Raw genomic sequence first — 18,290 nt, 5'->3', positions numbered from 1 at the left:
TAGATTGTGCCCATGCTGTCCCCCAGGCCACGAGGACTCCCCCATCCCACCTGCTAGGATCCCCAGCTCAGGCAGTGCCTCCTCCAAGGATCTGTTCCTGATTCTCCCAAATGTTCTCTGTCACTCTCCACCTTTCTTGGTTTTACAGTATATATACCCTGTGTTACTTATACATGCTGTATCCTGCCAGTAAAATGTAGCTCCCTGAGGCATGGGTCTCTTTCACCTTTGTTTTCATGTACCTAGCACCCAGTACCCCACATACAGTAAGCACTTAATAATGGCTTGTTGGATTGAATTAAGTTGAAAAATGCATTCACTTATGCAAAGCTGAACCATTCCTGAGGTGTCACTCATACACTGAGGGCTTTGCAACACCAGGCCCATGGGAGGCCCACGATAAATGTGAGGGCAGTGGAATTGAATTCTGTAGGTCTTGTAAGGCTTTTCCTCCCAGAAAGGGGCAACTCACCTATTGGTTGGTGGGAAGGAGAAGGTTCCGAAGGTGTTTGTGATAGGCAGGTAGAGAGGGCATGGGGAAGGAGGCCAAACTCTTCAGTGCCAGAGACACAGGGGATCATTGAGGAAAGGAAGCAGTGTTAGCTCAGTCAAGCAGCAAACATGTCTTAAGCTTTTAGGACAAGAAAGAGAAACTGAGGAAATGAACATAAGCTGGGAAGAAGCAGCACAATCATAGTCTATTCTGAGAACTCCAGAGTCATGTAAATTCAATTGAAATAATAACTTCCGCAAAATTGCAGAATATCTGATGAAGTCACATAAATCATGCATATTTTTGTATATTACCACCAACAAAACCCAGCAAAAAAAGCTAGAAAGAGAGAATCCATTCCAAATAAGTATAGAAGCTATAAAGTATCTAGAATTCTATCTACCAAGATACTACTCATGGATTATATGAATCTAATTGTAAAACATTCTATGCAGAAAGAACGACAGGCCTGAATAATTGGAGAAACATTAATTATTCATGTGTAGGTTGAGTCAATATAATCAAACTGACAATACCACTGAAATTAATTTATTCGTTCAGTGCTGTACCAATCAAACTCCCCATAGAACATGTAGGCTAGGAAAAGGAGATATTGAAATTCACATGAAGAATCAAAAGGTCAACAAAAAATCTCAAGAGAAATAAGGTATAAAGTTGGGAAGGAAGGGTGTCTACCAGGACCACATCTCAGACAATACTACACAGCAGAAATCATTCAAATTACTTGCTACAAGAAAGATTAAGCCTCTAATATAGTACACACACAGTAACCTAGCAGAAATTAGGTTTAGACCATCCCTTCAAAGCATATACCAAAGTAAGCTCCAAATAGATATATGATTGAGATGCAAAAAGTCGCATTGTAAACAAATTAGAAGAGCAAAAATATATATGAATTACCCTTCAGGTATATGAATAGGGGGAGAGTTCATGAATAAACAAGGCATAGAGAGGAACACTCAAGATAACATGAAAGATTTTGATTTTATAAAATTATAATGTCTTTGTACATACAAATCTAATGCAATAAAAATGAGAAGGGAAAGCAGTGACTGGGGTGGGGAGGGGTATTTGCAGCAAATTTCTCTGATGAAGGTCTCATATCCAAGATATATCCAGGAACTGACCCATTTATAAGACTGAGTTATTCATCAATAGATAAATGGTCAATGGATATGAACAAGCCATTTTCTTTTTTTTTTAATTTAATTTTATTATTATTATTTTTTAATGTTTTACAATCACTGCCATAAAATTAAGATTTTATCCCCCCACACCTACCCCCCACTAGCCCCCTCCCTCCGCACGACAGCATACAATTCTGTATAGGTTCTCCATATACTTTCCTATTGAGTACGTTTTTACTATAGTCATGCTATGTAGTCGAACTAAAATAAATGGAAGAAATCATATAACAAATCAAAACATGATACACAAAAACACACACACACACAAACATGATCTGCTACATTCTGCGAATGACTTCCATATTTCTTTCTCTGAGTGTGGAAGGCATTTTGCTTTAGAAAACCACCATTGGGATTTTTTTTTTAAATAAGTTCTTGCGTTATTACAAAATTCCAAATCTACCAGAAAAAACTCTTGCACACTGTGGTCATTGCTGTGCACAAAGTTCTCCTGGTTCTGCTCTTTTTGCTCAGCATCAGATCATATAAGTCCTTCCAGGCCTCTCTGAAGTCTTCTTGTTCATCATTTCTTATGGCACAATAGTACTCCATTACATTCATATACCATAATTTATTCAGCCATTCCCCAATTGATGGGCATCCCCTTGACTTCCAGTTTTTGGCAACTACAAAGAGTGCTGCTATAAATATTTTTGTACATGTGGGACCCTTTCCCATTTTTATGATCTCTTGTCAAAGGGTATGCACATTTTTGTAGCCCTTTGGGCATAGTTCCAAATTGCTCTCCAGAATGGTTGGATCAGCTCACAGCTCCACCAACAATGAATTAGTGTTCCAACTCTCCCACATCTTCTCCAGCATTTATCATTTTCTTGTTCTGTTATGTTTGCCAATCTGATAGGTGTGATGTGGTACCTCAGAGTTGTTTTCATTTGCATCTCTCTAATCAATAGTGATTTAGAGCATTTTTTCATATGATTATAGATATCTTTAATTTCTTCCTCTGAAAATTGCCTGTTCATATCCTTTGACCATTTATCAATTGGGGAATGACTTGTATGGTTGTACATATGAGTCAGTTCTCTATATATTCTAGAAATGAGGCCTTTATCCCTGAGAACAAGCCATTTTCAAAGGAAGAAATCCAAGCTATCAGTAATCATATGAAAAGAATCTCTAAGGCAGTGGTATCAGACTCAAAAACAGATGCCTACTGCTGCGTATTGTCTTAAAAAACCACAAATTAACATTATCTATATTTTTTTATTTTCTTAAATATTTCCCAATTACATTTTAATGTGGTTCAAGCTTGCCACCTCTGCTCAAAATCACGAATGATTAGAGAAATGCAAATTAAAGACACCTGAGGTTCCTTCTCACATCTGTCAGATTTGCAAAGATAACCAAAGAGGAAAATGACAAATATTTGAGGGCCTCTGTGAAATGAGGAGTACTCATGAAAGCACTATTGGTGGAGCTGTGAATTGATCCAGCCTTCTGGAAAACTCCAAAGTCACCAAGCTTTGTACACTCATTGACCTGGCTATATCACTGTTAGGCCTTAGATTAAAGAATGAGGAAAGGTGGTATATGAAAAAAATTATTTGCAATAACTTTTCATGGTAGTCAAATATCGCAAATTAAGGGTCTGTACAGCTATTTGTAGTATAGTTGTGTCATGGACTATTATGCCTTGAGAAATGATGAAATGGACAGTTTCAGAGGAAATCTGGTAGAATCTTTATGATCTAATGCCGAGTAAACTCAGCAAAACTAGGGGAAAAAATTGATAAATGACACCAATATTACAGAGGAAAAACAACTGTAGAAGATTTTAGAACTTTGATCAAGGCCTGCATAAATTATGGCATCTAAATAAAAGAAGATGGAATAAGCCACTTACCTTATGACAAAGAGGTGATGAACTTAAAATGCAGAAAGAGAGATCTATGTTTGGACAGGGCTATTATTATTTTTTGCTGAATTATGTAGTTAAGAATTGAAGAAATTGTTTTTGTTTTTCTTTTGGCATTTTAAAAAATGCTTAATAAGACACCATACACAAGAATAAAATCCAAATGGGTACACGATCTAGGTATAGATTGATACTATGGACAAATTGGTGGAGCAAGGAATAGTGTATTTATGAGATTTATGGAGAAGGGAAAAATTTTTGACTAAAGAAGAGCTAGAAATCATTATGAAGTGCAAGATGGATTATTTTGATTACATTAAACTGAAAAGTTTTTGCAAAACCAAATCCAATGCAACCAAAATTCATAGGGAAGTAGAAAACTGGGAAAGAATTTTTACAGCTAATGTTGGAGATAAAGGCCTCATTTCTAGAATATATAGAGAATTGAGTCAAATGTACAAAAATACAATTGATAAATGGTCAAAGGATATGAACAGGCAATTTTCAGAGGAAAAAATTAAAGATATCTATAGTCATATGAAAAAATGCTCTGAATCACTTTTGATTAGAGAGATGCAAATCAAAACAACTCTGAGGTACCACATCACACCTATCAGATTAGCAAAGATGACAGAACAGGAAGATGACAAATGTTGGACAGGATGTGGGAGAGTTGGAACACTAATACATTGTTGGTGGAGCTGTGAGCTGATCCAACCATTCTGGAGAGCAGTTTGGAACTATGCCCAAAGGGCTACAAAAATATGCATACCCTTTGACCCAGCAATACTGCTTCTAGGACTGTATCCCCAAGAGATCATAAAAATGGGAAAGGGTCCCCATGTACAAAAACATTTATAGCAACACTCTTTGTGGTGGCCAAAAACTGGAAATCAAGGGGATGCCCATCCATTGGGGAATGGCTGAATAAATTGTGGTATAGGAATGTAATGGAATACTATTGTGCCATAAGAAAATAAGAAACAGGAAGACTTCAGAGAGGCCTGAAAAGACTTATATGATCTGATGCTGAGTGAAAGGAGCAGAACCAGGAGAACTTTGTACACAGCAACAACCACAGTGTGTGAGAGTTTTTTCTGGTAGACTTGGAGCTTCATAGCAATGCAAGGACCTAAAAAAATTCCTGGTGGTCTTCTAAGTCAAAATGCCTTCCACATCCAGAGAAAGAACTATGAAATTGAATCACAGAATGTAGCAGATCATTTTTGTGTGTGTATTACGTTTTGGTTTGTTATATGATTTCTCCCATTCATTTTAATTCTTCTACACAGCATGACTATAGTGAAAATGTATTTAATAGGAATGTATGTGTAGAACCTATATAAAATTGTATGCCATCTTGGGGAGGGAGCGGGGAGGTAAGGGGGAGGGAGGGAAAAATAATAATCTAAGTTATATGGTAGTTATTGTAGAACACTGATAATAAATAAAATTAATTAAAAGTTAAAAAGGTGCTTAATAGGTAATAAAGAGTATGAGGGACAAGTTTAAAAAATACTTCTTACCTTAAAATTTAAAAAAAAAATGGTACAGCAAGGCAGTTCTGGAAAACCATTTCTGTCAATATCAGAAATCAAATGACAACTTCCACAAGCAACTTTAATCACTGGATACAATAAATTTTTCTAGGATCCAATGAACTCAATGAGATCTCAAACAATCAGTTGAGATAATAGTATTTGCAAAGCACTTAGCATAGTACCTGGCACATAGTAGTTGCTATATAAATATTTATTGCCTTCCTCTCTCCATTTTCCATCCATCCATCTAACAGGTATTGATTAATTACTATGTTCAGTAGCGTGTTCTAGGCATTGAGGATGCAGAAATTAAAATTAAATCATCTCTGCCCTATAGGGACTTACATTCTGGGGAGGATGGGAGGAGACAACATGTAGACATTTAAGGAAATACGAAATATATGTAATGAGAAGAACAGTTATGGGGATCAGAAGACATTTTGTGTAGGAGGTGGCATTTCAGCTGAACCTTGAAAGGAAGCTAGGACTCCCAAGGGGTAGAGATGAGGAGAGAGGACATTCCAGGCCTGGGGAATCATCTACACAAAGACATGGAGGAAGGAGCTGGAATGCTGAATAAGCAGGACAGTACTACATGAAGAAGAGTTCAGTTATCCCTTCCACATCTCGACTTTCCCCATTGCACTTTCAATATATCCAGGGTCAGCATAAGAAATTAAGTGGGAATTCTTGGGGAGTTTCACAGAAACCACAGACAACATGAAAAGGCTGGCAGATGACATAAAGCCTATGACCAAATAATTAATCCAAATTTTACAATAAGGTAGTGTAAACACCCCATAAAAGAAAAAGAAACAATTCAGATTTTTCTGTTATGAAGAGAGGGTCTAAAATTTTTATGGGGATTTTTCAGATTACTGGGGTGCTACACCCCTAAACCCTCACAATGTGGAAGGCATAACTACCATGAAATCAGTCTACAAAGATAGATTCAAACCAAATCTCCGAGGCCTTTAAATGCCAAATGAAGGAGTCTATATTTTATTTCAGAGAGAATAGGAAACCAGGGGAATAACAGAGTAAGACCTATTCTTTAGGAATATCAATTTGACAGCTGTATGGTGGATAAATTGGAGAAGAGAGAGACTAGAAGTGGGAGACTAATATAGGAGGCTATTGAAATAATTTCAAGTGAGAGATGATAAGGGCCTGAATTACTGATGTGACAAGTGAGCAAAAGAGGATCATTTTGAGTGATGTGGAATTATAATCAACAAGACTTCATGACTGATTTCATGTGGGGGTTAGGGTATTTTCAACTAAACTCTCCTCATGTTGTTGCTTTGAAGGTGTATCCATTATCTGTAGAGAAATCTTTGCATTGGAAAACATAAAAATAAATATAGAAATGTAGAAATTGTTGTAAGAAAAGCAAAAATCTTTATTTGGTTATGTAAGTTTCTGAGGCACAGAGCAATGACAAAAATTTGTATGATAGAATTAATGAACAACAAAGAAAATTTGTCTTGGATCCTTAGTAGATTGGCTGAACAACTCAAATCAATTTGAAATTATTAATTTAGAATCGAAATTCAGTCTTCCTGGGGAAAATAAGCAGACCAAGTGGATAATCTGCTTAAAATCTTTGAATGCTGAAAAGTGAATTTACCCACAGTTTATTAAAATGAAGGACTTCAAAATTGGCTTCCTTTTTGTAGTGAAGCTGGTTTAACAACTGGAAAAAAAAAACACTACTTGACAAATATTGGTTGTTTGCAATGCCTTCATACTGCATGTGCCAATACTGCATATTGAGGTGTCCTATAGACACCTCAAATGCAGTATGTCTAAAATTAACTCATTATCTTTCACTTTACTGTCGAGGGTACCGTCTCCCTTCTAGTTACTCTTTCTCAAACCCTAGTGTCATACTCAACTCCCCCCCACACAATTTGTTGCCAAGGCCTGTCAGTTCCACCTTTGTAGAATCTCACTTTTATGCCTGGTGCAGACCCTCATCATCCCTTGCCTGGACTGCTGCAATAACCAGTTGGTCTGTCTCCCTGCCTCAGGTCTCTCTCCCCAGTCCTGCCAATCTTCCACTTAAATGCCGAAGTGATCTTCCCAAAGTGCAGGTCTGACCATATTACTCTCCTATTCATTAAACTCTACTGGCTTTCTCTCACCTCCAGCATCAAATAAAAACATCCTCTGTGTAGCATTCAAAGCCCTTCATAACCTGGTCTGTTCCTACCTTCTCAGTGTTCTTACACTTTCCTCCCTATCATATATTCCAGGAGCCTGTGACACTGACCTCCCTGTTGTTCCTAGCACAGGACACTCCATCCCCTGACTGTGCATTTTCACTGACTGTCCCTCGTGTTTCGAATACTCTCCCTCCTCATATCTGTCTTTTGGCTTCATTCAAGTCTCTGCTAAAATTCTACCAACTACAAGAAGCTTTTCTATGATGCCTGCCTCTCCCCCACCCCAATGTTAGTGCTTTCTCTTTGGCGATTATCTCTATGTTATCCTGCATATCTCTTGTATGTACAGAGTTGTTTCTACATTGTCTCTCCCATCAGACTGGGAGCTCCTTGAGAACAGAGACCTATCTCTAGTAGGAAAATAGGAATAGTTAGCCCTGGAGTCAGGAAGACTCATTTTCCTGAGTTCAAATCCAGCCTTAGACACTTACTACCTGTGTGACTGGGTAAATCACTTCACCCTGTTTTCCTCAGTTTCCTCATCTGTAAAAGGAGCTAAAGAAGGAAATGGCAAAGCACTGCAGCATCTCTGCCAAGAAAACCCCAAATGGGCTTTCTGTGAAGAGACAGATATGAGTGTGTGTGTGTGTTCGTCCTTTGTTGCCAAAGAAGACCAAAGATATGAGTGAAAAATGACTTAACAACCACAAGTATTATCATGATAATAGCTGACATTTATATAATGCCTATTTATATCTGCTAGACACTGTGCTAAACATTTTTCAAATATTATCTCATTTGATCCTCACAACAATACTATGAGGTAGTTACCATTATTATACTCATTTTACAGAAGGAAAAACTGTGGCAAACTGAGGTGAAGTGACATGCTTAGGGTCATACAGTTGCTAAGTGTCTGAGGTCATATTTGAACTCAGGTCTTCCTGACTCCAGGCCCAGCCCTCTATCCACCATGCCCCCTAGCACTTAAAAAATGTCTGTTGACTTGACTTCACACTTGCGTCTTTAGGATAATTCATTTCACTTATCCTGACTTAGTGATCTTTGAATTCCAATTCTGCTACTTCCTATCTGTGGGAACATAAGCAAATCACTTCCTCTTTGTGCACCAACAAAGGCAGCAGAGTGAAAAGATTCCACTTGTGATGCTTACTACCTGGGTGGCCATGGACCAGTCCCTTTCCCTTCCTGGGCCTCAGTTTCCTCCTCTATAAAATGAAGGGATTGGACCAGATGGCCTTTAAGGTCCCTTCCAGCTCTAAGTCTGCCATATAAGTTTATGAACCTTATCTTTCTTGTCTGTGTAATCCCTGGCCCTGAATCAAAGGCTCTGTGTTTTTATGGCTTTGATCTCAAGAGCTAATCCCAAATCAATCTCTTTGGTTGGTGTTCCTAGCTATGTAACCCTAGGAAAGTCATATAACATCTCTAAGCCTCAGTTTTCTCATCCCAGAAATGGGAATAATAGCATCTATTGGATTAGTGGAATAAATCAGGCATACAATACACAATAATAAATAACTATGGTAATCTAGTATTTGATAAATGCAAAGATCCAAACTTTTAGGACAAGAACTCACTATTTCACAAAAATTGTTGGCAAAACTGAAAAGCAGTTTGAGACAAACAAGGTATAGACCAATACTTCACACCATATACCAAGATAAGGTCAAAATGGATACATGAATAGATATAAAGGGTGATATCATAAGCAAATTAGAGGAGCATGGGATATTTTTACCTGTCAGATGTATGGTAAGGGAAGAATTTATGACCGAACAAGATAGAGAGGATCACATGAAATAAAATGGATAATTTTAATTACATTAAATTACAAAGACAATTCTAAAGGACTCATGATGAAAAATGTTATCCATCTCCAGAGAAAGAACTGATGGAGTCTGAATGAAGATCGAAGTATACTGTTTTCACTTTATTTTTTTGAATGTTTTTCTTTTCCTTTTGGTCTGTTTCTTTTTTCACAACATGACTAATATGGAAATATGTTTTGCATGATTGCACATATATAACCTATATCAAATTGCCTACTGTTTTATAGGGGGGAGATGGGGAGGGAGGGAGGAAAATGTGGAACTCAAAATTTTTTTAAAATGAGTGTTAAAAATTGTCTTCATGTGTAATTGGAAAAAAATAAGTACTATTAAAATTGTTTTTACATGCAATTGAGAAAAATAAAATAACGACATTCTTAAGAAAAGAACTGCCAGAAAAAAAATTTGTACATAAAAGATATTTCTTTTCCCCTTCCTTTGATCTCCTTGGGGTATATAGCCCTAGTAGTAGTATTTCTGAATCAAAAAAGCCTTCACAGTGTAATAATTTTTGGCTCAGAGTTTCAAATCACTTTGCAGAATGGCTGGGGACAAATTAATTCTGCCAAAAGTGAATCAATGTGTATACTTTCCTGAAGTCCCTCCAACATTTGTTATTTTCTTTTTGTCAACTTTGCCAGTATGATGGGTATGATGTGCAACTTCAGAGTTTTAATTTTCATTTCTCTATTAGTTATTTAGATCATTTGTTTCAGATAACTGTAGATAGCTTGGATTTTTTTCCCTTGAAAACTGCCTATTTATATCCTTCAACCATTTATCGGTTGGGGGAATGACTTTCTTAGCCTATCTTTTGTTCTGGCTCAGATTCATGTATATGTCGGGCCAGAGATGATCTTGAAAATGTCTAACTCTACATAAGAAAATTGTCTGGAAGAAAGGATATAATTTCTGTCTAGGCTTAGTCTTATCCCAGGTGCTTTCTTTCTGTCTGGCTTTGTTAGCATGATGTGGTGGCTATGACTTAAGAGCTCTTATCAGGGAGAGCTTCTAGCCACTATACCCTAGCAGACTAAACCTGAGATGATTTGTCTGACCTTGAAGAAATCAAATCCAGAACTTGGTTGCAGGGAGAAGTATCCAGTGAGACAGCCACCAGAGGACCACTGGATAGCGGTGAAACAACACTAAACTGAGCCTTTGTACTTAGCAGTCACTAGCAATTACCATAAAAGCAGTGGAAACCATCAAACTACCCAGGGAGATTATACACCCTGAAGGTCAAAGGCCAAGTAAGAGAAGCACAGTGACACCAACAGAGGACATCAGTAGTCCTACAGTGGGCCTTAGAAGAGGGAGTTGCTCTCCCACACACATGCCCTGGATACATATGTTCCCTATTTGTATAGTCTTCATGACGACGTGTGCTGACTCTCCCCACTGAAGGGGTGTGGCGTTTGTGGAAATGCGTGTTTTGGGCTTAGAGGAAGAAGAGTGTTTTATTGAGACTTTTCTTATTATACTATTCCATTAGGTATCTTTACTTTAAAGCACTTGTGTCATCTGACTGAGTGGAGACAGTGAACACACCAGTGTTTGAGTGGATGTGGACTTACAGAGTGCTTTGATCCTGGGGAAGCTATTCTGGTCACTCCATATCTGGGAGAGGGGTGTCTCAAGTGCTACATAGGAATAACTCACATTTATTTTGGACTTTGCATACACTTCCTCATTGGGTCCTTACAATAACCTTGTAAGGTAATAAAATTTGGACAGGTGGAGTCCAGATTTCATATGAGTAGGGAACTCTTCTACTTCTAATGTAGATACGTACCCACATTTCCGCTGTAATTTGGTCTTAGAGTCACTTGAGTCTGTGAGAGGTTAAGTGACTTGCCTACTGTCCAACAGCTAGTTGAGTTCTAGAGGCCAGATTTAAACCTGAGCCTTCCTGATGCAAGGCAGATCCTCTGTTGGAAGCTATCCTTACGAGAAGATCTGCAGCTCAAAAAAAGTTTCATTTTCCCCTTTAATTCTGTGAGGGTGGGGAACCTGCAGCTTTGAGGCTACATGTGGCCCTCCAAGTCCTCAAGTGTGGCCCTTTGACTGAATCCAAACTTCGCAGAACAAGCCCCCTTAATAAAAGGACTTGTTCTCTAAAATTTGAACTTTCGTCAAAAGCCTGCACCCCCTTAATCTATGGAGTTTACAAACCCTGTAATCAACCCTTTAAGACTAAATTAGGTTATAAAAAAAATCCAACTATGGTCATTTACCCAAGTCCAAAAAAGTAGGCATTATTTGAAGGGAAACTTTTAGTGGAGACATAGTATGTCTTCCTACTCCCATGGCAAAATGTTTCCTATCCTTTAATATTCAACTCTAAATCTACCTTCCCTATGAAGCTTTCCCTTATCTCCTGATTAATTGTAAATTATCTTAGTTTAATAAGACCTCATGTAGAACTGTGTTTTTCTCATATGTACAGAATCTCAAGGTTGGGAAGGACCCTTGGCCTCTCAGATCAGATATAAACTCCTCTATATACATCTTTTTTTTGAAGTTAGTAAACTGTCTTTTTTTTAACATTACTCTTCCACCATTCAGTAGTAATCAGAACTAACAAAAGCATGTTGATACAATATAGTACTTTTGTGAGAACGCTAGTGACTTAGAAAACTCTCATTTCACTCTATATGTCTGAATGTTCCAATGCTTTTTACAAAATAAAATTGTTTTAGCATATAAGCATTTGCTTTTACTGAGATTATCTGAAAATATGGATATTATTATAATTTTTCAATGTAGGAATATTCTAACCATATTACTATGCATGGTTTTTCGAAGATAAATTGATACAGACCATTGCTTCCTTGGGATTTCCATTCTCATCCTTCATCTGAGCAAATATTAGAAATTTTGACTTAGATCATAATGGTTGCAAACAACTCAGTTTGGGAAGGTGAGGTGGGTAGATTTGGCCTCAGGTAGATGTGCATCAGGGGCATCTCATCCATCCTTCTATCTTATAGAACATCTTATTGGATAGGCACAGGAAAAATAGATGGGGGGTAGGGCAGGGATATCAGGACCCAAATGAATTGAGCATCCTGGAATTAGCTTAATCCTGGTCTATACTGATCCTTGCTTCTAAAGCTTCCATGGTCTAGAAAGTAGGCAAGGATTAGTAGTAGTGAGTCATGAACATTTACTGCTAGGCTGTGCTTTCAACTTGAGACCTATGGGGAAGCTATAGTGCTATGGCTTCTGCTTTCACTTCTAAGCCCCCCTCCCCCATTGGGACAGGTCTGGGTTTGGAGCCTCCTTCTTCTTTTCCTCCCTTTGTCCCATGTTGGATAGTGAGAACTATGTCAGTCCTGAGAAAAGGATATTGGATTCAATAGCCACAAAGCTAAATCCCTAAGGAAGATACCTACGCCTAGCTTAGAGTTATTGTCCTGCGGTTGGATGGGTGAGGTCTCTGGTGACCCTGTGTCCTTTCTTCCACAGAGGATTACTTTCTTTTGATTTTCTTATGGCTACTGCCTACAAGACTACTTTATTTTGTTTTTTTCAGTGCAATGTTAAAAGGGAATTTAAAACAATACCTATTTAGGTAGTTACTGGTAATTAAAAATGTTTTCGATTCTGAGGCACCTTCCACTGAATCTAAAAGTTGTCAGGATATGCAGAATAGTTTTATTTATTTATTATTTTCTTTATTATTCTAAGTAAGTTAAAAATGATTTGAATAAGGAAAGTAGAATGCTCTAATTTCCACACTGTACCTATGTGAAGCATTCTGGGACTTCTCAGTGACTTTTGGTAACTTTTTTTAATAAAGAGAACAAAACACATTTTTAAAAAATGTCAGTATAGCATAGTATATGAAGGGCCTTAGTGTCAGGAAAACTTGCATTCAGGTTCTGAATCTTAGTTTCGCAGTGCCCTCAGAAGCTCCCTAAGACTGTATATATAAGTATATAAGACAATACAAATCTGTATTGGTGGAGGAATCTTCCTTATGCTCATCAAAACAGAGAACTGGACCAAATAGCAACAAAAAAGAGAAAGAATAAAAAGAAATATCAATGCCATGGCCAGAAGTACAATTTTTTATGCTGAGTTTTATTGAATTTTAGAATGAGTAAGGGAAATGAAAATCTTATTGTTAAAGTGCACATTAAATGAAGAGAGGCTGCTAACTGATTGATTCACCAACCACAAAATAGAAATCTTTACTTTTTTCTTACTTTTCCCCCCACCCAAAACAATTTTCACAATGAGTAGCCAGTCCAGAAAACTGTTGTTAAACCTTTTCTTTTTCCAACGCATAACAAATGGTCTTCCTGAATGAAGGTCTCCTGATTATTTGATGGCACTTGCTTTCACTTATTCCAGTCAGATGGTACTTTCCCTACTGATTTCTTCTTCTCTCTCTTTTTTTTCTACTGATGTTTCTTTTCTGAAGTTGGTTTCTTCAGGGAGCCATTTGTCTGCCATGAGTCCTGTTGTTTGGCATCCTCAGCGACTGGTTCAGCTCCTGTTTTGATTGCTTCTTTCTTTTCTTTGTCATTCTCATCAGGGAAACTCTTTGACTGTTTAACTCCAAGCTGTTCAAACATATTCAATCTATTTTCAACCACCTCACGAATCAACATGTCAAGTACTACTCTCCCCACCGTGTTGTATTCTATTTTCTTACCTACGTCATTCATCAACCATGGTAGGAAATCAATCTCAATTTCTCTTTCTCTACGATCATAGAAGTAACCACTATCCCGGAGATTCCTAAATACACATGGAAGGAGGTCAGTCAGATAAATCTTAGTATATAAGTGAGCTGCAATTTTCTGGGCAGCCTCCTTCTGTCTCTGGAATACTGCTAGTTGTTGCTCTCGGCGGGTTTCCTTCTCTTTCTGGATGCGCCTGTTTTGCTCTTCAAGCCGCTGTGCTAACGCAAGTTCCATATTCTGTAATTCCTCAAACTGTTGCTGTTGCAACAGTATTTCAGCCAATTCATCCTCCTCCGGGACTTCCATCAGAGCTTGTTCAATGATCTTTGCCACCAAAACTTCTACCATTGGTTGGACTTCCATGTTAAAGTTAAACAGCTCACCATCAAGGATTTGTGTGGCTGCATCTTGGCCAATTTTGGCTGGAATAAAGAATGGTGTTGGTGGTTTGTCCAGAAATGCTTCTGTTTGACATGCCTTATCCACTTCTATCATGCGGTCAGCAAGCACTTCCAGATATAACTCTGTTTGAACACCAACATGCTTCCTACCTTCTACAGGTTCAGGAGTGCTTGGTTGAAGATGTTCTTTGGCTCGCTTTTTGGCAAGAGCTTTCCTCTTGGTCTCCTTCTGTCTTTGGAGCTCAACGGGATCCTGTCGAGAAATCTGTTGAGAGATCGGTTGATAGGAAGATAGAGAGTAAGTGTTGCCTCGGACAACCCTTCTGTCATGCATAATGTTTCCACAGCGAGTAGGCTTTTCACGTGACGACCCAAAGTTGTCCCGGTAGCGGCGGCGCTGGCAGGACAAGGCTCGGGGCGGGCTGGAGTAGGTGTAAATTCTGCTGGATTTGGAACTGGAGTCGGCCACGGTGGAGTTCATTGTGACGCTATCAACCAGCCGACTTACTTGGCCAGGAAGCAGTAGAAGGCTGTGGAGCTGGGCGGCCCTGAGAGCTACAACTGGTGCCACTGGCGGGAGCTCAGTGGCCGCAGAAAGTACGCCAGGCAGAGCCAGAAGCGTTCTGGGGAGGTGGTCGAGGCGTTCCAATCCAGTGACCCTGCAGATACCGCATAATGCTCACCCATAATGACTCGCATGGTTGCTGGGCAACGGGGAGTTGAGTTCTTCCTCGTCTGCCTACTTACAGCTCTTCACACCCTGATGCTAGTCTAGCGTTCCAGGCTTATTGGACACTACTTCCGCTCCTGTGTTCTTCAACTCTGCCAAATTGGCCTTTATTCTGTCCCCCTCATACAACATGTCCCTTGTGCCTAGAGTGCCCTCGATCCTCATCTCCTCCTCATAGATGTCCTTGTCATAGACAGAGTCCCTGTCTTCCTTCAAGATGTGGCTCAAGCACCATCTTCTACACGAAGCCTTCCCTGATTCCCTTAGGTACACCCTGCAACTGGTAGCTCTTCCCTCACTTATATTTAACTAGTATTTAACATAAACACTAACTTGTATTTAACTATAAATATTGTATCTATAGTCATCCTGTGTATACACGTCCAAGGGTGTGCTGATCTGAAAGAGATTGGCAACGTATACAAATCAGGGCTTGATTTATAATTATGTTCATTATCTAGATATAAGAAAGTATTAATAATGCAGATGAACTTAAAAAATGTGTGTGTATATATTGCTTTTCTTCTGGAGAGCCTGGTTGTTAAACATTTACCAGCACACCCCTGTATTACTCTATAAACATTGTTTGAACTCTACAGGAGAACCATAGCTTTTCTTTCATATCAGCCTCATAGACTTAGCAGAGAAAGTAGATTCTCTACGTTCACTAACCCAAGGTGGAACATCTAGCATTGGGAATCTGCTGCTGGGCCCTTATGGGCCAGGGTACTGCACCATTGACTTTTCCACTGAAGGGTCTTTCTGCTCTTAACTCAGGCCTGTAGTTCAGATCTGGGGGAACATGACCTCTGAGGAAAGGAATTAAACTTCCTTTTCTCATATTCTTTAGCTCATTCATTTCCTACTCCAGTGATTTAGGTTCAGATTTACTTAGAGCTTAGGTTATAGCTCATGTCTAGGATTTCTCCAAAAGGGAATAGTACTTAGTGTACAATATAAATCAGGCATGGGACAGCTATTTATTTGCTATATAAAAAGGAATTCTAAATATAGGATACTCACAAGCAGGCATTTGGCAAAAACTTAAAACAGGATTCATTCACTTATAACTATTGTTATAATCTGACGGGAAGGCTATATTTAAACTTTGTCAAAACATAAAGCAGTTTGCAGGACTGTTATATTTTACATTTTGCCTTGGTTCTGCACTATTCAAACAACTACTGGCATATATCTTCTTGTAAAATGAAATAGACTTGGGCCAATCCTCTTGTTGGTGACAGTTTTCTCTGACAGCCATATAGTCACAAGAGATGCCTCCTTGGGCCACCAGTCAGTTCTGACTTGATGGGATCCAGGATATTTACAACCTTCTAACTCACAAGTTCACTTCCAAACCCAGAGTATATCTGGAGAACAATGTTTGATCACCCATTCAGGAAAGGAAACACAAAATGGAAAAGGCAGCCACAAGCCCAGTTTCACAGAGCCGATTGAATGAACTATGATCCTTTGGTAAAGATTGATAGCTTGTTGTTACTCACCAGTGAAAGGGGTGGAGTTGATGAGAGCTAAAGAGAAGAGAGATTCTAGTGTCTCCACTGACACTACCATCACTACCATCCCTCTGGTGCAGGCTGTCATCATTTCATACTTGGATTATTGAAATAATCTTCTAGTGAGTCAGCCTGCCTCAAGTCTCTCCCTACTTCAGTCCACCTAATCCTTGTTCTCCTCATCCAGTCAGCTGCAGTGGCTCCCTATTTACCTCTGAGATCAAATATTAAATGCTCTGTTGCCTTTTAAAGCCCTTTCTAGTCATCTTACACTTAACTTCCTTCATATGTTCTACTATCCAGTGATATCAGCCTCCATGAACACGATGCTCCATCTCTTAGCTGCAGGCATTTTCTCTGGCTGTCTTCCATGCCTGGAATGCTCCTTCTCCTCCTCTTGGCCTCCTGGCTTTCTTCAAATTTCAGCTAAAATCCTACCTCCTGTAAGAAGCCTTTCCTGGTTCCTCAATGCTAATGCCTTCCCTCTGAAATCACCTCCAATTTACCTGGTACCTAACTTGTTTGTGTGTAGTTGTGTGTGTTTTCTCCCCCACTAGACCCTGAGCTCCTTGAGGACAGGGACAGGGCTGTGGCCTTTCTTTGTATCCTCCATGCTTAGCACAATGCCTGGAACATGGTAGGAATTTAAAAAATGCTTGTTGTCTTGATTCAGGATTAGCTGATTCTAGCTCCTCCTCTCCCATTCCGGGGGAAGTCTGTTCAGTTCTTCAGCATGCAGTAGATGGTTGTGGTAGGTCTTTGTGGGAACCTCTGGGAATATCTTGTAGACTGGCAGGATATCCCATCTTTCAACTCCTGCCTCAGACACTTACTGGCTGTGTGACCCTGGGCAGGTCACTTAACCTCTGTCTGCCTCAGTTTCCTCCCCTGTAAAATGGTGACAATAACAGCCCCTCCCTCCCAAGGTTGTGGTGAGGAGCAAATGAGAAATGTTTGCAAAGCAGTAAGCACAGTGCCTGGAACATAGTAAGTGCTATACAATATTAGCTATTTTTTTTTCTTTTTTCTCTGCCAGGAGAGGCAGCATGGTGTACTGGATAGAGAGTTGGCCTTGTAGCCATGGAGATCTGGGTTCAAGTCCTGACTCGGATACATTTGGGATGTGTGACTCAGGGCAAGTCATTTAACCCCCCTTGACTCAGTTTCCCCACCTGTAAAATGAGAATAATACTAGCACCTACTTTCTATCGTTGTTGTGAAGACCAAATGATTGTATAACACAGTGCCTGGCACATAGTAGGTGCTCTATAAGTGTCCACTATTGTTCTTATTCTTTTCTTTGATGACCTGGAGGATAGAAAGGCTCCTTTACTTTCTGTGTGAGGAGGGAGCCCATCTGGAGACTTGCACATAGGCTTCAGTCACTTGGCCTTGGTAGTAATACTGAACACTCATTGCAAATTCAGCCTGCTCTTCATATCGACTGGAAGCAAGCCCTTCCATCTTTTTCATTCTTTTAGGAACGACTGATGAACTGCTGTGGCCAATTGTTAGTGGTAGGTTACGAGCCTGAAGTTGGCATTCTCTTTCTCATCTCTTTAACACCTAATTAATGCCTTGCCAGCTCCAACATCCATTCCTTTCTCTCACTAACTTTGTCTAGCTTCTCCATTAGCCTTCTTTGTCCCTTCCCCCTGCCCCGAGTTTAAGCCTTCTCTTCTGGTTTCTCCTCAAACTCATCTTTCTTTCTGATTCCTTCTCTTCATATCCTTTTCTTCTGCATGTCTTCTTATTCCTTTAGTTTCTGAATTTCTCCCAAATTTTCCCTCCATAAATTCAATCTCT

The 18,290-nt window shown here is 39.2% G+C and overlaps 1 protein-coding gene across 1 annotated transcript; it reads right to left on the bottom strand.

Moving 5' to 3' along the window:
• Positions 1 to 13,226: 13,226 nt before the first annotated feature.
• Positions 13,227 to 14,871, bottom strand: LOC140515146 (radial spoke head protein 3 homolog). The gene has a single exon (XM_072625696.1). It carries the CDS (start codon positions 14,716 to 14,718, stop codon positions 13,549 to 13,551), a length of 1,170 nt encoding a protein of 389 aa, XP_072481797.1. The 5' UTR covers positions 14,719 to 14,871; the 3' UTR covers positions 13,227 to 13,548.
• Between the last annotated feature and the right edge of the window lie 3,419 nt (positions 14,872 to 18,290).

The sequence above is a fragment of the Notamacropus eugenii genome, chromosome X (genome assembly GCF_028372415.1).
Source record: "Notamacropus eugenii isolate mMacEug1 chromosome X, mMacEug1.pri_v2, whole genome shotgun sequence".
NCBI classification, from domain to species: domain Eukaryota; kingdom Metazoa; phylum Chordata; class Mammalia; order Diprotodontia; family Macropodidae; genus Notamacropus; species Notamacropus eugenii.
The sequence above is the reverse complement of the archived record's forward strand: the minus strand, read 5'-3'. Positions and strand labels throughout refer to the sequence as shown.

Bases quoted from the DNA above. Each gene is read 5' to 3' on its own strand.
- LOC140515146 (XM_072625696.1), bottom strand. From the start codon at position 14,718: ATGAACTCCACCGTGGCCGACTCCAGTTCCAAATCCAGCAGAATTTAC.